Raw genomic sequence first — 27,154 nt, forward strand, 5'->3', positions numbered from 1 at the left:
CAGTGCTAATCAGGAATCTATCTTTGTAATAATACCAGTAATCTGATACACCAAGAGACTGAAGCATTGCTCTGACAATAACCATTACCCAGAACAATCTGGCAAGGTTTGCTATCAAACTCCCTGTTGGTTTGACAGGAATTGGTGATTGTTTCCCCAGTGAATTTTGATAGTACAGCTCAACAATAAAGTCTTCTGCCTGGAAAATAAGAGGGGGGGAAAAAAGACAAGAGGAAAACAAAAAAAAAAAACCCAACCCAAAACCTTACTGACATCCATCTGCCTATGAGATCAAACTTCTTTTATGCACTGTTTTAATTTCTAATTGCCATGACTGCTAGAAAGAATTGCAGAGTACTGTAAAGATACTCAAACCCCTTGGAAGGTATCCAATTTATGTGGTTAGCATGGTGTGATGATGTGGAAACAGAAGATAATGTGGCCCACAGATCTTTGGCAGGCTTTAAAATATCGTCTTTCATGGTAAACTACTCTATTTTAAGCAGCTGATTGAAAGGTAGTAGTAAGGCATTTGGGCTGATGTCTACTGGTGTGGGGAGGATCGCTCCATTTCTAAAAGAATTAAAGACTCTCGGCTCTTTTTAATAGCTCTTGAAAGTCCTCTATTTAAAGTTACCTACTTAGTACAGGGGTCATCTACATATTAAAATCTCTGTCAGGACAGGGCTAAGAAACACCTTTGATGAACCACCCATTTTACTTCACTGATATCACTCCTCTTACTGGGGCCATAGCTGAGAACAAATTAATAAAGCCTTGGTTTACCAGTCAACTTTGAGGGAACCATAAAAAGCCTGCTTTGGTAGCTACAGCCAGAAAGCTGCTTTAAGACCTGTAAAAAAGAGAGGCATTTAAAGATCTTCCTCTCCTGAAAGAACATCAAGGAAAAGAAAGATCCCAAGCAAGGTATATTCCAAGTTGAATCACTTAGCTGCAGTTCTTAATCGAGTACTGCACTGAGGCACAGCACTGCAGCCTTAAAAGTTAGCAGCGTTTTCCTCCCTTTTCTTTTTATTAATCTGTCTTCAACACAGAGATACAAAGCTTCATGCCCATCTCATCCCTCTTACATCCTAACTGCATGAATACTAATTTTCTCAGACTTTCTACTGCTGCACGTTCCCCCAAGCCACAAACCCTCAGTCAGTGAATACCGCTAGCCTCACACTCTGCTGTTCCTGAAAGCTAAAAAAAGCACTGCTATAGGTAGAGTCAAAGCCAGAAAAGCAGACTACTTTTTTGCCACACATCAAAATATGAGGTATTGAGAGCTGTGGTACCAATTAAAGCTGCTCAAAGTAAAAAGCAGCTGCACGTCCCATTGCTGAATGAAGCTGGTTTAGATTAGGGCATGTCACAAGTTAACGCACTGCAAATAAGTAGTAAGCACTCTCTTGCTGACAATTCCAAATAGACAGTGACTGTAATCCTGATGTCTGCAACATCAAAGCACATGCAAACGCTCATGAGAGGATCAGGTTTTCTTTATCTTAGCCAACGCAAGGTGCAACTTGCAATTAATAGGCCTTTTCTTCCTTTGTCCTTGGGACAAAATTCGTAACACTGAAGATTGCTTGTCTCTCCTTAAAGCAAACAGAATCATTGATTGCAAAAAACTGATCATGAATGGCATCCATTAAAGCCATCAAATCACCAGTCACAGCACCCTTTCTACAGAACATCTTGAAGCTTCTGAAAGTCCCTCTGATCCACTGAGCTGGAATGGACATGCTGGTTATAGATACTTGGGTTCAAGTTGTATCAGGAGCAGTGTGGCCAGCAGGAGCAGGGAGGGGATTGTCCCCCTGTACTCGGCACTGGAGAGGCCGCAGCTGCAATACTGTGTCCAGTTTTGGGCCTCTCAGTACAACAAAGACATTGAGGTGCTGGAGCATGTTCAGAGAAGGGCAACGAAGCTGGTGAAGGGTCTGGAGCACAGGCCTTATGAGGAGCGGCTGAGGGAACTGGGGTTGTTTAGCCTGGAGAAGAGGAGGCTGAGGGGAGACCTTATCGCTCTCTACAACTACCTGAAAGGAGGTTGTAGTGAGGTGGGGGTTGGTCTCTTCTCCCATGTAGTTAGCGATAGGACAAGAGGAAATGGCCTCAAGCTGTGCCAGGGGAGGTTCAGATTAGATACTAGGAAAAATTTCTTCACAGAAAGGGTAGTCAAGCATTGGAACAGGCTGCCCAGAGAGGTGGTGGAGTCACCATCCTTGGAGGTGTTCGAAAAATGGGTGGACGTGGCACTTTGGGACATGGTTTAGTGGGCATGGTGGTGTTGGGTTGATGATTGGAATGATGATCTTAGAGGTCCTTTCCAACCTTCGTGATTCCTAGTTTTTACTTTCATTATAAATAATCCAGCCACCAAGCCAGGAAACATGAAATTATTACTCTACCCTTAGTTGGTTTAGTGGTGGACTTGGTAATGTTAGGTTAATGGTTGGACTGGATGATCTTAAAGGTCTTTGCCAACCTAAGCGATTCTAAGATTTTAAGTTAAATAGGCTTTCTATGACACTCTGAATCTGAATTCTTTCATTTCTATTCCCCTTTGAGGTACTTTTCTACACAAGGCTCCCTTGCCTTCTGCATATGTTCCACTTGAGATCCACCTCTAAACTCCAAGTGTCCTAAAACAGAGATGGAGTCCTGCTCAGTAAGAAGAACAGTCTATAAAAATCTCACTGAGGGAACTGGCTATGCCTAATTATCTATTATCTATTTGAAGTGGCTCCCACATGTTCTGGACCACTGACAGCATTCAGTATGTCTTCCACAGAGCACCTTAATCAAATTTAGATTATTTTCAAATAGAGAGGCAATGAAGTTTTGCGGACATCTTGCTGCTTTCTTGGGGCCCACCACTGACACACAGATCTCTCTTCTAAACAGAGTACACTAAAATAGCACTCTGCCACAGACTAGAAGGCTATTTCTTTCTAGTTGTTCATGTAAAACTACATGGAGAAACAACACTCCCTGTAGTCACACTGTTTACAGGAACAAACTTTCCCAATACAAGGCACAATGAGCTCACTCCAACTCTGCCCAAGCATTGTAGAACATACTGATAGTTTAAAATGCCCTTTATGCCCTTGTGAACAGCACAATGACACGAAGACTCCACATACAATCCTTTATGTGCATTGTTGGTGAAAACTTGCCAAACCTTCCATGCAAAAGCTGTCTGCCAACAGTGACTTAGACTAACTTGCTCATTCAGTAATAGCAAAGACAATAACTTACCTTTTGAAAATTCTAAATTTTGCATTGCTTCTAGATATAAGAATGACAATACTTTGGGGAAAAAAAAAATCAAAGCATCAAACATCTTTCCACTTGAATTAGTTTTCAAAATGCAAATAAAGAACTACACCAGTCACCTGAACATTAACACAAAAGTTATGACCAACAAGTTCCAAACAAAGTTTCGGAAAATCCTTCTCTTCACATGTTGTTTTTAAAATTTTAGTAGCAAAATCTTCTATCCGAAAATACAAGTTAAACTTGTTGGACTGTTGCTGTAACTGTAATGTCTGGTTTTCTTTAATATCTGTTTGTAGTACAAGCTATGAATAGTCATTTCCAAAGTCTTATTGATGGCTCAATTATAGTTTATTTTGTCATGCATTTGGCATGACAATATCACCCATTCACTGGTATGTGAAGAGTTCACGCCTTCTCAGCCCCCACGCCTTGAAAGAGATTGCTTACCAGTAAAAGCAGTAGCAAAGCTGAGTTGAAACTGAAGAGATAACAGGCAAGCACAGAGGTAAAGAATGTATTGGCCAAGCAGTTTTGGTGACTTTATTCAATCAGCAAAAAAGAAAAACCTGTGGCAAAATAAAGCATTTTCTACTGCTCCTGCTCAGGGTTCTGTTGTCTCGTTTGTTTGTTTCTGACGTACAAGACATTAAAATTGCCTTTTTTTCAGGGATGTAGTCTCTCCTTAAGTTATCTTTAAAACAAAACCAGATCAAGTTGACATTATTCCTTTTGTGAAAAATAAATAAATAAATCAAAACCTAAGAGGTAGTCTTAAATTTTGTATTTATTTGTATTTGTGATTTACAAGTCTGAGATAAGGATTCCGCGAGAAATTCAGATTTCTTCCTTGAAACAGTCTTTCCAAAGACTTTTCTAAGTTACACAAATGATTTCTCTTCTTCCCTGCCCTCTCCTCCCCCCACCATCTCTTGAGAACCGCCTGAAGGCAAATATAATTGGAACCTTGCACTCGCTGCAGACATGTCATGAACAAGAACATAATCCAGGGTCATCAGCGGGCTAAAGCCAGCGCACTGCACTGCCATGCAAGATGATCAGTGTTTGGATGATAAGCATGCCTACAGGCCAGCATCGCAGCCAAGGCAAGCCTAACAGACCTGAGAGAGGGCAGCTCGCATTGTTCTCAAGCAAAATCTGTTCAGACCATCTACAAAACAGCTCCGATAGCTCTGAAAGCAATTGTACCTATTCCCCCCCTCCCAGTTAAGAAGACAAAACATAAGGTCCTAAGGATTGCAGGGTGGGGAGGAGGGAAGGTTGAAAGCAAGGATCTGCTTACAGCCAGAGAAGAATATCATTAACTATTAATAACAAAAAGGCTGCAATGCAGACAGCTTGAAATCTGGTACAGCTTACTAAATCACAGCTGCATATGAGACCATTATACTACAGTGTACCAGTAATAGCTCCACAGTTCAGAATCCTTACCTTGAAGTCTCACTTTCAGTGAGAAATTCATACATTTATATGAAGACCACACAGCACATCTTTCCAGAGATACAGCACTTATTATGATGAGAGCTGTTTGAAAATTCAAAAAGATTTCTTCCAGTCAAACATTCATTTTAAAAGTAGGTCCTTTCTGAAACAAGATATTTTATGCCAAACAATTTACAGACAATATTCAATAAAGCATAAGTGCAGATCTTACTCAGTCTGCAGTAACATCGGGGAGAGAGAGGAAATGCAAGTTGTGCATACCTAACAAAGTTTCTTCACTAGGAAAAAATGATGAATAGGCTTCCTCTGGAAAATGTCCTGTGAAAGCCAGCCTCTTATGCCAAGGCAGTGGTTCCAACTTCTTTCCACCTCACTTCAGAAAACTGGCAATCAGCAAGCAGTTAATACTGTATTAATAAGCAAGGCATGGCAGGGAATTTTGCTGAGTGCCAAATGGAAGGGGTGGGGGTGGTATGGTTTGGGGTTTTGTTTGGGGTTTTGTGTTTTGGGTTTGTTTTTATGTTCAGTATGCTAGTGGCCTAGGTGGAGCCCTCTTTTCACATCCAAGGAAATCAATTTAGCTGATCCTACTTTCTTCCCATTCCCTGGGCAGACATTTCAAAGAGTATCGATCTGCCCTTTCAGGTGCACTCTTCCTTGATGAAATACAGAGTAACCGGTATCTGTTTTCCAGAATGGCAGGAGGACAAAGGGCTAAAGGAAAACAGGGGAGACTGTCTGCAGGGAGAAGGGCTGGATCACACTGGCGCTACCATCAGAATATAGGATGGGCAATGCCAGGTGTCTTATTGCTGCGTGATGAGTAAAGAGCAAATCGGGATGAGAACGCCAGTGCTGAAGCAGAGTGGGGATGCTGCGGGAAGGAGAGCTGCAGCTGTTTTGGTGCTGCGGCTACCCTCGCTCTCCTCACCACGACCTTGCTGCAGCTGGTTGACAGAGCTGGAGTTGCACGGTCCTGTTCCCCTGCTGTCACCCCACTCACAGGCTCCACAGAGCAAAACGGAGCTGAAGAGTCCAGCCCTGGTGCTGGGCCTCGCCACTTACATGCTCTCCCTTCTCAAGCGAGGTGCGTCTCGTAGTTTGGAATGTATTTTATAAGGGCATATTTGATCACAGCTGGTCCTGGTCTGTCAGGTCTCTCAAAGAGCAGAGAGGGCTGTCCACGCAAATGGGTGTTGCATAAAGACAGAAAATAACAAGGTAAAGAACCATTAACAGAAGATTTTTAGTGACATTAAGTTCACAAATAATTTTGAAGTTAACGACATGATTTCAGAGTAACCCATAGAAGAAATACTTTGGAGATATAGAAATAAAGCACATGTAGAGAACTATTTATAAGAGTGTCCAGAGCCACGCTAAGAAATGTCAGGGTGGAAAGCCAATTGGGACAGTTCTACAACAAAAACTGCAGATAGTCAGAGGGTGGTCCACTTACTAGAACAGAAGTGGAACAAGAAAGATGATAAATCTGGAGTCATAACCACATCAAAAAAATGTTGCATGTGCTTAAGTGTTAACTTGCTTCTTTCTGCTGTTTTCTTTTATTTGGGGAATTGAATGTAGCAATTCACTAGCTCTGGGAGTAGAAGTAAAAACCCTGGAAAAAATGTAAATGTTAACAAATCTCAAAAAAAACCCCTTCTTTCTCAGGCCTGAGAAACCAGCGCAGCTCAGTGTTCCATTTCTTTTTCTAGAACAGAAGCTGGCAACTTCTCAAAGTGTTTGGGATAGTATTATTTTTTCCCTTACACTTGAAGTTAAGCATGCTGCTAACATTTTTCCTCCCGCCTTCCCATTCCCATCGAGTTTGGAACTCGGCAGGAGCCCGAAGCCCAACTTTCGCAGACACAGGACACCAAAAGGCACCAATGATTTACAGCATCTTGCCTCAGTGAGAGACAGCGGATACCTACTCCCTGCTCTGAGCTCTGCCGGTCTGGAGTTCGGCAGAAGCCAGGCAGCAGCTTTCTGCCCTTGTGGCTGATTAGCACTGGGCACGCAGACATTTCAAGAGAGGCTCAGTCCAAATCGGCACCCGAGAGCTGTTTCCACTGAAAGATATGAGCCGCTGTTCGCAAGCCAACGTTTGCTGAAACGCTGAATTTACCATGTCAGAGCTTGCAGGCTCCCTCCAGGAGGATCAAATTTGATATCTGGCCCTCATATTCAGGGACTGTTTGTCAAAATATTAACATACCCACAGTGGAGAAGTGCAGTCATGCATCCAAACACAAGAAAGGTTATATTTAGAGTACAGGAGATCATTATGGAAAAAGACAAACAGGAAAAATTTAATGTTGGGAGTGGATAAATGGTTTATGATCATGAACAGCACTGATCATGAGCTATAGTTGATTGTAGCAGGGCAGCACTCCTGAGTAATGCAATGCCAAATTAATGAAAGTTTGGGGAATATCAGAAACAGAAAACAACAAAATTATCTTATCCAACATATGTTTTGAGACTGAAGCTAAAAGTACTGCATCCATCTCACATATCCACGCTTTTAAAAACATGCTAAAAAATGGAGGAGGATGAAGAAGAGTGCTGAAAAGTTACTGAAAATAGGCAGGAAAATCCGTTTAGTGCCATATGCTCAGATTACAAACAAAGAGAGAGAAACGTGACTCTAACTTGCAAATATTACCAGGAAATACTTCACAGGAAAACACCAGATAGTAACAGGCTACTATGACAAAGTCATGACTGGGGCTCCTTTTTTCTTTTTTTTTTTTTTAAAAACTTATCTTTGTTCTCTGCCTAAAACTATGAGTAAGCTTGCTTTCTTATCAGCATTAAGATGTCTGCACAGTCAGTAGGCCCCAAATTATACAGATAGATACCTAAGTTTCATAGAAAACTGCTATGTTTTTCTTTTCTTCTTTGCTGTTTGTGAAGGCAAAGTATACTTGCATGATCCAAACAAATCACGTGCTGAGAAGACGAGCGATAATGCTGTCTGAGCTGCCAGGATCTGAGACTTTTTTGAAAAAGCATCTTTGCATGACAAAAACCTAATGCTACATCAGACAGCTTTTCATTAGCAGAATGCTAATAAATTGATATCCTCAAGTAATTAATTACAAAGACTCTGGGCAACAGGATGTCTCACAGCAAACACGTACATTCGATTTTCATAAAGATGTTTCGCCACAGTATGAGCTCCAGTTTGGGGAAGACAGTGCTAGATGAACTGAGTTTCTTTCTAACAGGCTGCAAATCTGTCCCATTAGTTCTCAGCTGCACTAAGCACAATTGGTTTTGAAAACCAAGCCAAGCACTAGCAATGGTCATTGATGCTTTGTTTCTTTCAAAAAGCTCTGTACTTTAACAAAAGGTTATTCATTTTAAAATTCAGCTACATCTCTTCTGCACTGAAAGCCTGCCTCTGGACAGCACTGGAGGATTCCAAGATCTCATGGACTTTTCCATCTGTAAATCACAAGGCTTTTGCTCAAGTACTAAAAGCGAGACTCACAATAATGTCAGAGAGAGACTTGGTAGCAGGCAACAGAGCAGCGAGAGGGGATCACAGGACTTGAAATTCACCCTGTTGTGCTTCTCAATAGGAAATACAATGCTATTTTAACAACAATGATTAATCACTAGCAAAGGAAGACGGATTCACTACTCAGAACCTTCAAACCAAGCCCGAATGCCTTTTCTGGAAAATACGCTTGCGTTACATGTATTTTGAAAACCCAGCAAGACAACCTACGATAAAGCTTCATAGCCTCAATTATTCAAGAGATCATTATTACTAGATCATCTGAATGGATTACTTTTATTGCCAACAGTGCTGAATGCTAATTATGGCTTGGAATTTCACTGTGCTATATACTGCACTGACAAGTAAGTAGGCATTTCTAACATAAGAAACCTAGATTTTCCTTTTTATGATTAGTTTCATCAATAAACCAGAACAGAATACACCAGCAAGGGCCAATTACACAGGATATGCAGCTGCCTTGCATCTGCAGTGCAGCAGTTCATTTGCCTAAGTAAACTCAAGAGTTTTGGTACTTAACTGGCAACAGATTTACTAGCCTAGAGTGCCACATTAGCAAAACCAGCCCTGGAAGAAAGGTAGGCAAAGACCAGCTAAGAAAACATTAGAAAGGAGTTACACGGAGTGATCTGTGAAAGGAGCAGCACCTGAGCATTCAAACCCGCAAGTTACTGCAACCTACGGTTTGTCAAAATTCTCAATCAGTGCATGACAGCTGGTTAAATTGTGAGCAGGACTGATGGTGAGTAAACAGATTACTATTTACCACAAAAGATCATAAATCAATTTACGTTTTTGTTTTTGTTTTAGAGGGCTCTCTTTTGCACAAAATACTAAGCTGGCTCCTGTCCCAACGTTTAGCAGCTACATTAGCACCAGACAATGAGTTGCCAGCACATCTAATGCCACCACAGTAAACACATTCTGCAACACAGACATCAAAATCCTGGGATCTTGCACCTGCACTTTCCAGAATGTAACATTCCTCGTCCAATGCACTACGTGCCTAATGGAAGCTAAGCAGCCGCTGTAATAGTGGAGCTCATTAAAGAGATGCTTACAAAGGACAGAAATATCCAGCTGCCAGAGTGGGACACCACACAGAAAATAACCATCTCTTGTGCTCTCTGCCCTGATCCACAAAGGAAACCTACAAAACGTATTCCAAAAAATATGCCTGGGAACAAACTTGACCGAATACCAAAAACCATGAACTCAGTAGATATAAAGTGCCATAAAGCCTGTAATTCTACTCCCCTCCATTCACCTCTTCATGTTCCAAACATGAAACTACATTCTTTTTCTTTCCCTGGAAGATAAACTTATTTTAGCACTTCTTTCACTCCCTCATCCATTTCAAAGACAAAGATGTGGATGCCGAAAAGCTTGTTTAGTTCCCACGCATACACCCCTACACCAAAACATTTAATAATAGTTTCTCTACCTTTGAAACTTGATTTGCCTACGCTCTAATACAGTCACGCAATAACGTCCATCTTCCAAGGGCTCCTATTTTTTTCTTAGCACGTTTGCCAAATCTAGATGATCTCCCTTCTCAGCTGCCCTTTTCATTGACAGCCTACTATATATATACACATACCATAAACAGAGGATACAAAAGCTGCCATCAATCCCGTTCATAAAGGCTTTTCCTTACAAAGGCAGATTCCCTTCCATCACAGCAGGATAAGGCAGGAAAACTTCACTGATTCTCTGAGCAGTGAATTGAAGAAAAATCGAATTTGGGTTTAGTTACAGAACTAGCTTTCACTCCCACTCATGGTTTAGCACATCCGCCTCCAGGGACCCAGATGCTGCAACAGAATCTATCCATACATCCAATTCCTCTGACCATGCTTTTTGACAAAACCCTGTGATACCAGTCATAAGTACCCTTCATCACCTAGATGGTCTACCTTGTTTACTGACTTGGATATTTTAGATGATTTCAGGAACCTGTGACCAAACCCATTTCCTATTTTTATTTAAGCACAGAGAAGAGAGAAAGATTGAGAAGTAAGTCTAGAGAATATCTATTTTAACATCTTGTGATGATACTTAAGGCTATCTTGATTTTTTCAGGCACACCCATTTTCAGGACTCCTACATCTCAGTCTGAATCCTTGATTTATTACAACCCACTCTTATAAGTGGGAGTTGAAAACATGAAAAAAAAAAAATCTTCTCCTACATATCCAGCTTTGGTTCTTCTGAACAACACCAGTCCTGTAGACTTAATTAAAAACAAAGAAGCAAAAAAAAAAAAAAAAAAAAAAGAGGCAAAGGAAAAAAACACAAGGGATGACAGAGTCACTGGCTTAACAGCACTCAAATTCTCTGCCAAGACACAGAATTCTTTCTGTTCCTGCCTATTTTCCCCAGACACCTCCACCTCCTCTTCCCCATTAAACTAAACCAATATGTTCACACAGTTAAGCGTTCCAATAACTTGGTCAATATAAAATATTCATAGTAGCTCCAAATCTATCAAATTAGGATAATTATTCCCTCCCAATTCAAGAGGCATAAAACCTCAGAGGACTGCAAGCACGTCAGCGCTTTGGCCTCCCCTGGCAACTCCGTAAGATTGTCCTCCTGTGGAAGAATTAAGAACTAAATCATGAGGGCATTTAATGATAGCGCGGTCCAGATTTCATCATGTTTTACCACTTTCACAGGTTGGAGATGTTAAAACAAGAAGGTTTCACAAACCCTACTTAACACCTAAAATTTTGTTAGGCAAAACTGAATGAATACAAATCAGAACATATGGAGCATTTCTTCTGTCTTTCTTGATGCAACCCACAGCAGTGATTAGCTTGGCTTCTGACCAATTTGACATCTTGACAAATTAGTCAGTTCCTCACAGAAAAAGGATCTCAACTATTCCATTTTTAGGCAATCCAGGTCAATTTGATTATTACTCAACTTTTCTGCAACTCCCTATTATTCAAACTCTACAATAAAGTGAAAACCAAGAGATCTTTGCCACATCTATAACGTAACACACAACTCACATCACAAGCAATATACGAAAAAGCCTGCTGGTGGCTCAGGTTGCCACCAAGCCTTGTCATCAAGATGTCAATGACTGTGGGCCTACTAAATCTTCAGAAAAACATTCAAATAAAGTGATTTCAAATCTTTTAGGACTAAAAAGCTATTGTTAGCATTCAAACTTTCCGAGATCAGTATTCATGTAAACTTTCACTAGAAATACTATAGAGGCACCCTGGTTCCACTTACCATTTAGTTTCACAGACCACAAATGGTCTGCATACAGTTAAAAAAAAAACAAAACAAAACAAGAGTAATCCATTTCAAAAGTTATTTCCCAAGTTCATACCACAGAAACAGAACATGTGTGATGGAAATGAAAAATACATTCTCTGGGTGGGGGGGGGTGGAGGGGGGGGGGTGCAGGGGGGAATATCCAGAATGTACTTAAAATAGGAGCTGAATCAGACTACTTCGAACAACCCTATGGCTAGGGTCACAAATACCATTTAAACTCGCTCACTGACACTAACTTGCATAGTTTGCATCCTCAAGCACAACATGGCTAAGACAGAGCTTTCAGTGTTCATCCCGATACTGTTTCTATCAACTTCTCCAAGGTCCTTACCCTCAGACCTATATTTAAGTCTTACCTAGGTTCCTACCTCACCTATTACATAATTTTTTTTTGCCTTTGGACTTCACAGAATTCTGCTCCACACACATCCTCTCACAATGTTGCTACACAATAACCATTCTATTATGTCGCAATGACAGCGTCTGTCTTTTCTACATCATTCTGCCTCCTTCCTCTATCAACATAACTTACTGGGGTTTAGTTTCAAAGTCTTCAGGCTCAGCAACAAAATACAAAGTCCTGCTTCTGATCCATACTTAATCAAAACCTCTGTCATATGCTGCTTTAAAAAAAAAAAAAACAAAAACAAAAACAAAAACCCAAACAAAAAAAAACACCAGAGTTTCAGCCTGCCACCTTTGAGTTTTATCCCTGGCTATCCTTCACGTTTGACATACATAACCAAGAAATACCAGTAGAGCTACTTTGTTATATGCCTCAAAAACCTCTCCTACCTCTCCTTTGTCACAAGATTTCCCAAAGGTTAGGCTGCTGTACACAAACACCACATCATTATAAACCTTAATTTCAGCTCCTTGTCCGTCCAGATTTCATAAACTGAGGCACAGACAATTTTAGCTCTGTGTTTGCACAGCACCTACCACAGTGAGGTCTTGGTCAAAGAGTGTCCTACAAGGTAAACAGAGTTGCATGGACACAGGAACAGTAATCTCAGCAATTGTAGCACTGAGACTTGGCAGAAGTTTATCATGCAATTCACAGTTTATTTACCCTAGAACATCTCAGTCTTACCTTCAGACAAACAAAATCACATATACACAAATCCATTCTTTAAGTTAACCCCCCTCAATTTCTCAGATCACCTTCAGCAAAAACGCACCACTAGTAAATCTTTGCTCCACTTATTACCTACAGAACCAGCCAACCTGTGCAACCATCTACTACTAACAGAAGCAGCCTTGATGTCTTTTTTAAGACGAGCAATGAACAGTTTCAGTAGATTTGAGCTTCACATTAAAAATTGAAGTTATTAATTAGCTAACAATATCTTATTGCCTGAGAGAAGGGTGGTTTAGTGGAAGCCTTCCAACTGTGAGGACAGGACAAGATGTTTATGAGAAGCCTGAAGTACTCTGACCATAGAAAGATGCAATAAAGAGACGTGATCTAAGGAGAAACTAAAATACAGCTCATCAGTGGGGTAGGTAGGGAAGAGGAAATGCTAAACAGGACTATGACAACATCAGATGGAGTGTTTTACACGGGATGAGAGAAGATTAAAAGCAGTGTCAATAATTTTGACTCATGCATCCAGAAAGAACAGTCTAATCTTCTCCTATTTATACTTACATGACAGTAAGATACCTTCTCCCTGCATAACACTTACCATTGCCAATTTTCTCATGCTGGCTACCTTGGTGGTTTGATATTTCTAACATTAGAAGGTAAGAAAACGCACAGAACACAGCAAGGTGCATGGAGATGTTATTTTACAAAGCACCTCCAAAATGCCTTTTAGCTGGAATGGCAATTGTATTAACTGCTCTGTGAAAATGCGTAAAGATTTCTTTGTAATTTATTTTTATACATTACAACCTGTAGAAAATGTTTTGTTGTATCTTTTCCCCCAGGTGTGCATTTCCCATAATGCACACATACTTTATAAGTTATAAACCACTGCAAGACTGACCCGATGTCACAGGCTAACCACCCTTCAAACTGTTAACTCATTTGGCATCACTCTGCTAAAACTGGACTTTATTTTCTTCCAGATTGTTCATTAGAGTATTTGAACAAGTATTTTCCATTTTAAATAATGTTAATAAAGTGCTGGGAAACAGTTAAAAGGACTAGACAGAAGCAACCAATAGAGAAATAGAAAAATAATTCAAAGCACAACTTAACAGCATATACTGTCCCTAGTCCACCATTACCGCGCACCATAAACACCCTTCACCACTACTAGAAGTGCCATACGCCACAGAATGCACAACCCTAGCTCTCTTCTCCCAACCAACAATACCGACAAAACATAGCAGAGGTAAAGTCCTGCATACTCCACAGCACAAGTACTACAGAAGCAATTTTAAAGCTTTGTAGCAAAGTGTATATATCCATTTTCTTATGAAATACCTCTAGCTTTTATCACCATAAATGCCAATACTAGTAGACAATATCATTATCACACACTTTTTTATTACTTTCTACTACTGTTTCTAGGTATATATTTCTTCAAGCATGTTTTCCAGTCAAGACTTCCCTTATAACTTTAAGCTACTGCCAAATTTCAGAAGACCTGGAAGTTTCTGTCCACACGTGAATTTCTTATGAGAGGCTTGCAAAACAAGGGACTTGCCAATCGGTACACTTTACTGATGGTGAGCCGGCTGCTTGCCTAATCGGCACGCCTGCAGTTCCAAACCTCGTGCTGCCACTGCCCAGCTGACAGGCCCAATAAAGAAAGGCATGGGATGTGGGCAAAGCCAACAGTGATGCAATGAAGAAAGCACCTGGTATTAATTAAAAGTAGCTTTCAGTGATACACTCACATATTTAAGTTAAGACACCAATGTCTTCTAAGTTCCAAAGGGGAAAAAAAAAAAACCAAAAAACCACAACCCCTCCACACCACAACCCCTCCACACTCAAGGAAAAGGTTAATTCTGTAGCTCCATTGGTTGAGACAAAAAGCTCACACTATAGAGAGTCTGAATAGCCTGAGGGTGGATAAAGCTGCAGTCAGAGTCTGCGCTTTACTAGACATCTGATAAACTAATCCCCATCAAGGCTACCTGCCTGTTTGAGCTCTCATAACTAACAGAATTCAACAGCAGTCTTAGTTAAAAATCAGCTGAAAGGGCAGCCAACCAAGCAGCACAGATTCAGAGACAGCTCGACTGCATTAGCACAGACACACTCAGAACCACTTTTCTGTGATCCACAGGTAGTCTAAACCTACCACAGTATCAGGCAACATCTCCCTCCGCCACAGTATGTATTAGGGAAGCAGTCTGTAAGACCTAACTTTGCAACTCCCAGAATTATTGGGAGCTGTGTTATTCTCCATGCTACTTAGATTGCCAGCCTACAGTTACCTACCCCAGCTACCTTGCTATAAAGTAAGGTTTCAGTTCAGGCTCTCCGTCCTGTACATGCAGTCCCATGGAAGAGCAGTGCATGCCTGCTACATTACAAATGAGTCTCCCTTAGAGTGAAAATCTGACAAGTAACAAGTAGATGCAGGTAAATCCTGGGAAGAGAAGGAAACAAAGCAATTAAGAAGAGCTGCAAAAAAGCTCAGTTCTACAACTGCCCTGAGAAATGCCAAACTGACAGCCTTAGGGACAAGAAATGCACGTGGCCCAAGCTATGATTAATGAAACAGCAATACCAGCTTCATCTCTGCTCTCTGACTTTATTTTAAATAATCAATGCTTTTTGAGATTTTGTTTTTCCAAGTTTAAGGAACCATTAGCTTTGAGTAAAACTGTGAATGCAGATATTGAACTTCAACATTTAGATTTTTTTTTCTTTACAAATTTCTCAGTATTTCCTTGTGTTAGAGAATGGTCCCACTGCTTCAGGAGCCAGAAGCCTTACAGGAAGGTACGCTGGCTTTTATGCAGACAGAAGGAGCCTTCCTCTTGTCAATTTACACCAAACTATGTGTGGGTTTCTACATCTAAACCATCATGGTCCTCTCTTCTTTCCTTGCCTCTTCTGCTGATTGACCTGTACACTCTAGTTCCTGTATCGGCCTGCACAGTCTTGCCATAAGAAGCACTGATCAAAGAAAGCTCAAGAACTGATGAAAAGGTTTTCAGCAAGTAAAAAAAAGAAAAAAAATTACAATATGTTCTTTTCTATTCTTTCCTCCCTCCAAATACTGGCCAACTCAGTGCTAAGATCCCTAAGGGCCATTCCGCATGCCCTTACATTGTCCTCTTCTCAACTAAGACATACTTCTTCAAGTGTAGGCATGCTAAACTCCAGACCAAAACCAGACTTACGTAAGAAAGGAAGGAAAAACACAGACATAGAACTAATTGCTCGTTTCCACTGAACCACTAAACGCTTTCAAATATACCAGTGAACGCTGCTGAACTCACAAGCTCCAGGTACCTGGAAATGGGTAGACTACCGTAACATAAAACACATCTTAGAAAAAAAAACACAAAAGGTATTGAATGCTGTCCTTTTTCCTCAGCCAACAAACCTAAGAACCTTCTGGAGATACAGACTTCATCCATTTCAAAGGTACCAACTGAAGAGCCCTGTTAAGTTCTGCTATTATTTAGCTCTTTATTGATCATTATTTTAGCAGAAAAGTAACATACGGGCAAACTTAAGACTTAACTTGTATCCTGTTTGTCACATTTGAAACCAGTCAGTGAGCAACAATCAACTCCGCCATGTTACTGAGATATGATCCATGCTCAAATGCATCTGAAAGCTAAAATATTTTTTTTAAAAAAATCAAAATTAGATAAGAGAAAATCCATTCAATGTCAGAAAGATTTTGACAGAGGAAAAAAAAACATACCAAAGTGTACACACACATCTCACTTTACCTGGACAAGACACTATTACAGAACTCAAAAAAAGTAGTGTCAGCAAGCCATTTTTCAAAGTGTCAACAGAAAGCCAAGTCTTTCCATCTTAAAATACAAAAATCTTTATAATGCTTTATGAAAGCACTACATTCAGTTTCAGAAGAAACCACCCAATGGAATTAGAAAGTTAGTCAATGAATAATTTAATCAAACACGATTTTTTTATTTTGTATTTTATGTAGTCTTAGGCCTAAGTTGAAATTTTGTAAAAAACTATAGGTAACAAAAGGAACAGACTAATCTAGACTACAAATTTCTAACGGAAATTATGGTACAAAGTAACAAAGCACTTGAAATATTTTCTATTTATACAGAGATAATAAATTTTGACTCATTGAAAGAAATTTCAATATCTCTTTTAAAAGATCATGCAGAAGGAGTTAAGTACCCCATTATACAGAAAAGCTACCCATCAAATTAAGAAGTGGTCATGACATTGCCTAAAAATATTCACGTCACATTCTGACCTATATACAAATGTTAAAATACAACAGTATACAGAAGGATCAGGTATATTTAGGACAGCCCACCTGGATTAATAGTTAGCAAGCCAGAAGTATTTCATTACCACTCTCCCACCTTTTTTTTTTTAAAAAAGCTTTACTTACTGCTTAACTGTTGTTAAATAGATCACCACCGAGGTTTGACAACACCTGGGTATACTAAATATAAATGGACCTGCAATAGACAATTTGGTTACCGTAACTGAAAAAAAAAAAAAACAAAAAAAAAAAAACAAAACCACAAACCAATCATCAATATACTCCGGTGGAGAAATAGATTTTTACAATTTAAAACTCATTTAAAATGTTACTTTATTTCCTGAAAAAAATTTAAACTCAACTTGACAGTATGAAATTAAACCTATTCAGAACAACCTGCAGAAAGGAAATAATGTGAAGATACACGTCTCAGTGTAGATAGCCATTTAAGATATGCAAGCAAACTGCACACTCTTTGGAATAATCTGGTTCAAACAGACAATTATTTGGACAGGGTTGGTAAGGACTGACAGACAGAACAGATACCTCCAAGGCTCTCAGGTTAAGAAACAGTAAAGGAAAATTGCCACATTTACATGCTCCGAGAGGAGCATGCAGCAGTGCAGCAGAGCTAATAAAATCATGAGTGGCATGCAAATGGCAAACAAGGGGTGACTGTTGACTTGTACCTCACAACGCAGGAACCAAAGCATGCCTGAAACAACAGCAAGCAATCCTCAGTACAACACGCGGTTAAAGCCCGACCCTTCTTTGTCACAGGATGTTGAAAAGTTCACAGAGATTCAAAAAGGTTTCCTACAAATTCATTTAGGAAAAATCCAGCAAGGGCTACAAAACCCAAACACCTCTGCTGGATGAAGTCCCTGAGCTCCAAATCACAGTAAGGAAACACTGAGGAGGTGCAGCTATGTGCGAGAAATGTAGAGGTATGATAGCTAAGCATCACAACAACAGCTCTTAAAACCACAGTACCTTGTTCATTCAGTCTTCAACTACATCAGCTTCTATATTTTTGACTGAAATGTTGGCATTAGACCACTGTTAGCTCCTCATCCTTCAAATATCACGGTGGGTCTATAGCCCAAAAGTCATTAACCTCTCCCCTAAAAACTGCTCGCACTGTGCCTTGCTTGCACGTATTTGCTCCCGCCCTTGACGATGACCAAGGCTGCAAAACTGAAGTCTTCGAGTTTTGCTTTAGGAAGAATTAGGATGCAAGAAAAACTACAGATTAATGACAAACTCCAGTCTTAAGACTGCACTGCTAATTTCCTGTCACTCTTCTCCAAGATTTTCTGTACTAACCGAACAGTTTAAATCACCTATTTCCTATGATTATCCCAACACGTTTCTTTGCCTCTTTGATACCGGCTTTTGGGTTGTTCTGTTTATTTTTGAAAGGTAGTAAATTTACATTCTGTGTTTCAGGAAAGAAGAGAAGCCAAGAGCAGCAAAAAATAAGGAAATAAGCTGGAGGACTGTTTCAAAATGAACCATCTTTGCCAACGCTCCTCCAAAATACAGCTTTCCAGTCCCTCCTCGCCGGACATGCAGGACTAAAGAGGTTTGACTTGGGCCACCTGGCAATGACTCAGCAAGTGCTCTCTCGTTCACAGAGCAATCATATGCCAGATTTTAAACCATCATTTTAATAAAGAGCCCTGTTCCCTTAGCAAAAAAGTAAGACCCTGGTGAGTCAACCTAACTACAAAGTCAGCAGTGTCTACTTGAGTTGTCATACGCAGCAGTTAAGTTACTTGCAGTGAAGCCTAACTGCAATCATTTCAACATCTACATTAATTACAGTGCTGATCAGAACACTCAAAAAGATCATCAGAAATAGTATATGCAATATTTTACTGAGGCATCAGAGGTGTACGCATTTTAACAGATAGATGCTTAAGTTTCCCTCAAACCATTTGATTTCACACCTATTCTTCCAAAACTTGCCTTTGCAAATAAGTACAGCATCAACAGACATCAAATGATCATGTCATGGGTTATTTTGAACATATATTTCCTTATTCAAGTGAAAGACTACATTATTCATACTGAGTGAATAAATATCACTAATTCAGCTGCAGTACAAAAACCCTGCTTTACAGCTGAGCAGGTTAGGACACATTTACTAGTTACAGTGACTGCAACTCTCACAAAGATATTTAAGCTAGTTTTCAACTACTTCATTCAGGCCATGGTCCAGAGACACTTCTCCTGGAAATGGTGCCAGCTTAAGCTGCTCCTATCCTCAACCATTTGCTTCTGATCGATCCCATACCATCTCCTCAGCCTCAGTTCAACTGCTTGAAGTGCCATATGGTGAATGGATCAGGAAAACTGCTCAGGGTTAAAAAAATTAAGCCAGCACTGCCACCAAGAGAAATGTCTGTGGAACCACAGTCTCCAAAACTTCTAAAAATGTTGCCATGGGAGGGTCAAGCTAAAAGCCTTAACGCTTACCCTGCATCTTTTGTGCCCTTGAAGCTCGGAACACAGTACAGGAATTAGCTCAAACCCAGTTTCTGTATGTACACAGAGGCAACTTCCTCATGAGCAGATTAACTTGCTCCATTCCACTTAATTCTGAAAAGTGGTAACAGCTGTTTAAAGTAAAATAATTTAAGAAATCAATGCAAATATTTTTAAGAAAATGACTAGAAAGCAAAACACAGCAAAATCCCCAAGGTTCTTCTGGTTCCCCCTGCTCTCATTCCGCCTTGTAACACGAAAATTAGTGGTACGTGGGAACAGCATCAACTAACAAGAGCAACTTGCTGGATTAGTCAATATAATGAAGCAACATAGCCATTAGCTTAGCTTAGAATTCTCCACCAGCTTGAAAGAACAAGCTGGTTACAAGCAGAGCAGGCCTCGGTCCCCACCTAGTAGGGCTAGGAGAGAAACCATCCCTGCAGCAACACTGAACGCCAGCGCCCAAAGCACGAAAGCGGGCAGTAACAGCACGTCACAGCGGTGTCTCTTCTGAGACAACCACCTTGTTGCCAGCTGCAGGTAAGCTTCTCAGATGATCAATAGTTACTTTCCTCCAGCAAAAGCAGAAGCAGCTTCCCGAGTCCCTCTGAAAAGGAAGGTCAAGCCTGATCCCAGCAGAAATTCGAATCACCGATGGAACTAAGCATCTCTGCAATTCACTGACAGTAGGATCAGAAGAAGCTTGACCTTATTTTTGGCCAAATTTTAAAAGTACCACTTTTAAAATTTGCTCAGTCTGACATTAAAGAACAGTTCTGCTGTTCTCAAGCAGGTTTTGAGATCTTGGCATGTGCACACAAAGAATGGCTTCCTATGAAACGACTACTCATTCTTCAAAACTCTTTAAAATGGCTATGCCCTGGTTTTTTTGAGACACCTCCAAAGATTCACACAAAGTTCTGGAATGCGAAAAATTTGATGTAATGCGAATGTGGAATAACACATTATCTGTATGCATGGCATATAAAAGGCAAAAGTGAATGCTTTTTTGATTAAGAAAATACCTGATATAGCTTTCTTAAAGCCTCCTGAAAGATCTACTTATAGGATCAAACCTTCCTTTTTCCATATTTCATTCACTGCTGCATACTTTGCAGCTAAGCAGCAAACTAATAAACTGATTAATCCCTAGCTCGGAACACCTAAATTCTGTTTGCAATCTTGACATTCAAATAAACCTTCCTCAAAGTCCATCTGTGTAAGTATATTTACTTGTTGATCTCCATCATATTCAGGTTCCTATTAGTACAAAAGCAATGAGGAGGGAAGGGCAGAGTATAAAGCGTTGAATCCTTGCAGTCCGTTTCATAGGAACGCTCCCGTATTTGATCTTTTTGTCAAACTACTATGAAAGAGATACTCCTTCCTGAACGCTAACTGAACTAACTCTGGAAGACAGATGAGGTGACATTCACAGGCACAGGATGACAAGCTCAATCTTATTAGAAACACAGAAAGGAAATAGGAAGTTTTCTTTACTGCTGAGCCAAGAAAAGATTGCCCAGCTGATATGCACCAAAACTTACAAGACTCTCTTGTTGGCTTCAATACTGATACAGAACAGTAGAAACAACTGAAAGTGGTGTAAATCCCTGTTGCATTTTGAGCTTCTCCCACTCTTTTCAAACCAACTTCAAAACACACACAAAACGCATCCTCCACCACCACCCCTTGCCTGGATCCGGAGGTAGCAGTGACATGATAAACTCTGGTGTGTTTTTAGCACCATCTCCAATAGCTGGAGTAACTAACATGACAAGCTCCTCACCCACAACTTGCTCTTCATCTTTAACCCAGATGCTGGTACAGAAATATGTAGTATTTTTAAACTCCATTAACCACCAACAATGTACACACAACTAGTTTAAAGCATATTTCTGCATTTTCCAGTTTATTTCAGGGTTAACAAGTAAAAGCTGCAGAGTGTCATTCTGAAATAAGGAATAATAAAAAAACACCCCTATTTAAACAGATTAGCTCAAATGCATTCAAAAATTAATACATTCAGCTTCTCCTTAAATACTAGCTTAGTGAAGGGAAAACAGAGGACAATGCAAAACACCGCACTAAAAATCAATATATGGCAGAAAACAAACGTAACATACAGAAGAGCAATTCTGTGCCTGTATAACAAAGCTATACCGCATTCAGAAAGTTTAGGAATGCAGAAGCAGGAAGATTAAAACAATTACAGATCGTAAAAAGAGAAAACAGACAAATTTAACTTCATCTCTTAGTGAGAAACTCTCAGCATATGGAGCACTTTTCTAAAATATCTTCTTTTATTTTCAAATTATCAGCAATTATTGCAAATTATTTTCACGCTATCTGTAATAGAGTACCGATAAGTTTCCATTACATTCTGTGAACTTCCATTTTACTGTTGAGCGAGGGCAAATTCAGTTAAAACAGACACCCGAAGTCTGCCGCTGTTCGCTTCAAATGGTTTTACCAGACACAGGGAATTTTTAACAATTCCTTGTTCGCAAATTACCAAAGATGAGATACTAAAAAAATACAATTTACTAAAACTATTTATGTATTATTTCCCCCACTATATCATACTAATTTTACTGTAAATAAAAATCAAACAAGTGTTTCAAACTATCACTAATATTTAGGTTTTTATGAAGGGTATCTAACACAGTGATTTATTGCCACAATGTATTTCCCTGTGCACAATTACTAAATGTTACATTTGCCTATTGCAAGACGTTAAAGACTACCAAAGTACTTAATTCTTGATTTTGTATTCCAATCCACGGACATCATGGCAACAAAATTCACACATCAATAAATACACAATTACAAATCACTGCAACTTATAACTATACTTTTTATTAAGGTTTGCACATTATGTGTTTAAAAGCTTATTTCCATTTTCTCTTTCATGTGGAGAAAATATACAGCTGAATATATGACTATATTAAACATACAACTGCAGGACCATGAAAACTCACAGAACTCTGAAGCATTTCTGGTAAGCAAAATAATTTTAATAATTTGATTTATATTTTTAAAAACATACTCCTCTAAGTAATCACTTTTTAAGCACAATATAGGAAAACACCTCTGCCATCACCACGTCAAATCTTGGCAGTAGTGATTAAATGGACGTTTTGCAACCTGTGGCCCAGAAAGCAATTCTTATGGGACAGCAAAGACCAGGGAGATCATATGGCGTTGACTCCACCTCGTTCCTCCTGGCCATTTCTTTATTTGCCCAGAGCTATCACTGCAATCAGAGCAGCACACAGGCTTTTCCAGGCAGTTAGCAGTAAGGAAAAATAGAGTTCCCAGCTTCCTCTAATAACACCCGCTGTTACTTATATGGAAAAATAATTAGGAATTCTCTCAATGACTAGTGACACACACACATATAGACACACAAATATATCCATGTATATGAAACTTTTTTTTGCTTGTATTTTTATTTTTAAATAAATGCTTTTCATGCAACAGGAATGTTCAAGAATGAAAGATCAAGAGGTCTAACTACCAAGTTATGACTCAGAGCGTGAAAATCATCAAGAAAACTCCCGGATTAAATTGTATACATTGTACACATTGTACCTGTATAGCAGGTGTTTTTAAACATCTGTAAACATTACAGGATGACTAAGAAAGAGGCATGGGTTCCAAATCCTGGCAAGAAGGATCTGCATGTAATGGCAAGAGCATTCATCTTCCAGAAGACCAACAGTACTCGCAACCAGTGCCAACTGTTCTCACCATATTCCCCACTAGCGGTAAATCAACAGGAAAGCTGAGGAAGGCAAAATTTCCATAAAATAGTTGGAGAAAAGACACTTTGATACTGTTCTCTTTGTTAAAAAAAAAAAGTAAATAAATCCATTTTAAGAAAAAACAGAGATGACATACCAGCTATGTTGCAATCATGAAAAGTATAAGGAAAAAAGTCATTTAACATACTTTCCTGGAGCAGAAGACACCTATCAGGAAGATGATGCTGGATAACTGAGTTCTTTTCTTCCTTTTCCTACCAGGACAATAATTTCAACTATGATAATATTCATTAATTTAGTTATGAAAATACAATCATGAAACAAACTTAGCAGCATATGAAAACTGGAGTCTTCACTTGCCTGCTCACCAGCGGAGAGCCGCTAGTCCAGCCTTCAGGTCTGGAGTTCCTGATTTAATGAGTAGTTCTGTTTACAGCAGAACTAATGAAGCTTGGTTTCCTGTGGATTTGCTCCTACAAGCCCTGTGGCCACTTAACATTAATTACGTGAGTTGCCTCTAAGCTTGCCCATGTCTCCCTAAGATCCTTCACCTCATAAAACTCTCCATTTGTCCCTATATTCTCATATCCAAATACTCACGCTTGCTCTAATGCTCAGCTCTTTCTCGTGCCCTTAAACCCACCTTCGCATACCATCAGCTCCATCCCCCATCACCTACCTATCCCCGTACGGTGCGGAGCAAGAGGCGGCATATGCCGTAGCCGGTTTGAAGCTCAGCGCGGGCTGGTTGGCCAGCTGGAGACCGCCTCTTTGCTTCCAGGACGAGCGCACAAAATGCCGTGACCTCCTCGCCTTTACGGTTTTTTAGGAGGAGGGCTCTCACGGCCCCTCAGATGTCAGCTTGCACAGGCTGGGGGAAGGTCATCTTTGTCAGACCTCTCCCCGCTTTTAAATTGGTTGAAACTGGCTGGGGGGTTCACACTTATTAAGGAAGAAAAGGCACAAAGGCAACGTAAATGATACTTCCTTCCCAAGCCAGGATTAAAAGGCAACTCAGTTCTGACCATTTGCAAAGCATCTTGAAAATGCCCACTGCTGCCCTCCTCCCTTCCTGTGGCCGAGGGCACCTCCTGTATTTCTGCAACGCCCATCCCGCTCAGAGGGACCAGGAATACGCAAAATCGACAAAAAGTCAATTTCAACATTTTTATGCTGCGCCCTGTGGGCAGCAATGAAACTGTCAACAAGAATTACCATTTCACTCCACTGACGAGTTGCAGAAGGGTCTGGAGCTATTCATAGGGATGGCCACCTCAAAAACGAAAGCCACGGAAGCATAAGAGCAGCACTCACTCCATCTAGGACAGCACACGTGGAACCAGGGCTAACAGAAAAACGCCCTTGTCCTTCACTGGAGGCAGGGGAAGGGGATACTCACGTTAGCAAATATCAACTAACGAGAGGTTAATGTTAATTACAAATGCAAAAGGAGAGCCTAACCCACAGAAACTACCTGTTGCTAACAGAGACCTTATTGTTTCTTCCTCTACTCTACCCGCTCCCTATGTGATTTATACTTGTTTGTGCCTTGGCGACAGCGAACCGGTAACACAAAAAACAAACACTGCACTTAGAAGGGGCAATGATGCTCCAGTAGTTAAGTGCTAGTCTGGGACTCATTGGACCTGGACGGTATTTCTAAATCCTTCCCCGGCTTCCAGCACTCCTAGGTGACTAGGAATATATCTACATAGCATAATGCAGTGCCGTGTAGCTAGCTAGAACACCAGCAGGAATATGGCCACGGTAGCACTGCACTGCACCCAGGCTGAAGTGCAGGCTGGAGCATCCATCCTGCTTCTCAGGTAGCTTGGATCTACCCAAATGGCGCTCCACTACGGCACGTAAGCACACCCTTAGTCATCCTGCCTCAGAAACCAGCCATAACACGACAGTTCTTCCCTGAATTACCGAGAATTGTAATGAAAGAGTATCTGAAGAGAAAAACACTCGGATACCAAAGTTAGGAAGAGGGGCAAGTACTTGCAATAGCCAGCGTACACTACCTATTTAACGTAACAGATACAACCCCCGAAATGCCTCGTTTTAGCACCCGTTCTCTCTTTATGTCAGCTCTGCCCCTTGAGTTTACAAATTACGGCTCTGACTTGTAAATGTTAGTAAATATCTCCTTAAACGTTACTCAGTGTTTCCATAATTGTATATAGATTCTAGAGAATACTACCCTGCAAGAATAACATCCAAAATAGATTCTAAAAATAAAGCATTCTAGACGATTCTCACATATAAGCAAAGGCTGAAAACACAGGCCATTTCATAAGGAAGGGCACGAACAGCACAGTACTTGAATTATAGCTGGAGAGTGGGGGAAAAAAAAACCCACAACAACCCACAACATAGTAGAAAAGTACTGTCACATACATTCTGATTCTAAAACGAAGCTTAAAGCCTGAGACGTATAAACAAGAATTCTTAATTTTGTGAATCGCGCTTCTGGCATCAAGCAAGCGATAATCTCTCAAACCAGGCGACTGTTGGCTTGATGAGTTTGTGAGAAAGGCAACGTTGCACCCCAAGCGTGTTTGGCTGCGAACGCCTCCCCCTTACCAGCAGCAATATGGATCGCCCGGCGCAGTTCGGTGATTCCTTTTTTTTCAGCCTACGTAACGCCCATCTACACAGTCGTGATATTTTTAAACGGCGCTCTCAGAAACACCGACTAACAGGAAAACATGGAAGGAGACAACCGCAGCAGCAGCATCACCGCTCGTTGAGAGCGCCGGATTCAGACATAACACCGGGAGCGAGTGCGCGGAGCGCGACCCCAACTCCATTTTACGGATGCTGCACCCCGAGCGCCGGCCCGGGGAAGCGCTGGCAGCGCCCCCCGCGCCCCCCGCCCCCGGTGCCCGCGCACGGCAGCGCGCAGCCCAGCTCCCTCGCTAGCCTCCACGCACATTCCTCCAGCCCTTAGGAAAACAGTGACAGCGGACATAAAAGGGAGGGGAACAATGACATTCTTGTCATAACGGCCTTCGCTACCGCGGCCGGCACGTTAGACCCCGCCGGGCAGCGCTACGCGACGACGCTTTCTGCATTCCCCTGCGACAGACGCGTTCGCCCCCGGCCCGGGCTCCGCCGCTCCCGCAGCGGGCTGCCCGTCCCTCGGCGGCCGGGCCAGGTGCTCGCCGCCCCCCGCCGCCGCCCGCAGGGCCGGGGGCCGCATCCGCGCCTTCCGTGCGAGGGGCGCGTCGGGGGCCGCGGCCAGAGGCGCCTCGCCCGGCCTCCACCCCCGGCGGTGCGGCCCCGGGCCGGCCGGCCCCGCTGCCACGCACCTTCCCCCCGCGCCCCGGCCGTGTCAGGCCGGGCCCGCCCCGCTGCCCCCCGCCGCCGCAGGCCCCGCCGCCCCCCGCCCGGCCCGGGACGCGGCTCTTACCGCCAGCTCGGGGCTGTGGGAGTCCCGCTGCGAGACGGCGCGGATGACCCCGGCCCGCCAGCGCCCGCTCTCCGCCGGCTCCTCGCCGCCGCCGACGCACAAGAACCGCTTCCCCACCAGCTCCGGCCGCGTCTCCACCGCCATGGCCGCCGCCGCCGCCGCGCAGGCACCGCACCAGCCGCCGAGCCCCGCTGCCCTACGGGCCGCCCATGGCGGGAGCGGCGCGGAGCGGGGGGCAGGCGCGGGGCCGTCGGGCTCAGCGGCGGTGCTGGGTGGGCGCCCCTCGGCCGGGCCGGCGCCGCGGGGCCGCTCCGCCGCCAGCAGCCCCGACACAAACACCCGGGGCGGGGGGAGGGCCGGGGGCGCGCGCGCCCGCCCTCCCCTCCTTTCCCCTCCTTCCCCTCCTTCCCCTCCTTCCCTTCCCTCGCGCGCTCGCTCCCGCCCTCCCCTCCCTCCCTCACCGCCGCGCTGCGGCCCCGACCACTCCGCCCACGCAGCCCAC

The 27,154-nt window shown here is 42.0% G+C and overlaps 1 protein-coding gene across 3 annotated transcripts in view; it reads right to left on the reverse strand.

Moving 5' to 3' along the window:
- The window catches only part of JMJD1C (jumonji domain containing 1C), a 168,566-nt gene extending 141,770 nt beyond the window's left edge, over nucleotides 1-26,796 (reverse strand). For all 3 annotated transcript variants that reach the window (XM_075717424.1, XM_075717423.1, XM_075717421.1), the window contains exon 1: nucleotides 26,653-26,796. In XM_075717424.1, the coding sequence (XP_075573539.1) occupies nucleotides 26,653-26,796 (144 nt within the window). The remainder of the gene's footprint in view (nucleotides 1-26,652) is intronic.
- Between the last annotated feature and the right edge of the window lie 358 nt (nucleotides 26,797-27,154).

Source organism: Pelecanus crispus, chromosome 10 (assembly GCF_030463565.1).
Source record: "Pelecanus crispus isolate bPelCri1 chromosome 10, bPelCri1.pri, whole genome shotgun sequence".
Classification (NCBI taxonomy): domain Eukaryota; kingdom Metazoa; phylum Chordata; class Aves; order Pelecaniformes; family Pelecanidae; genus Pelecanus; species Pelecanus crispus.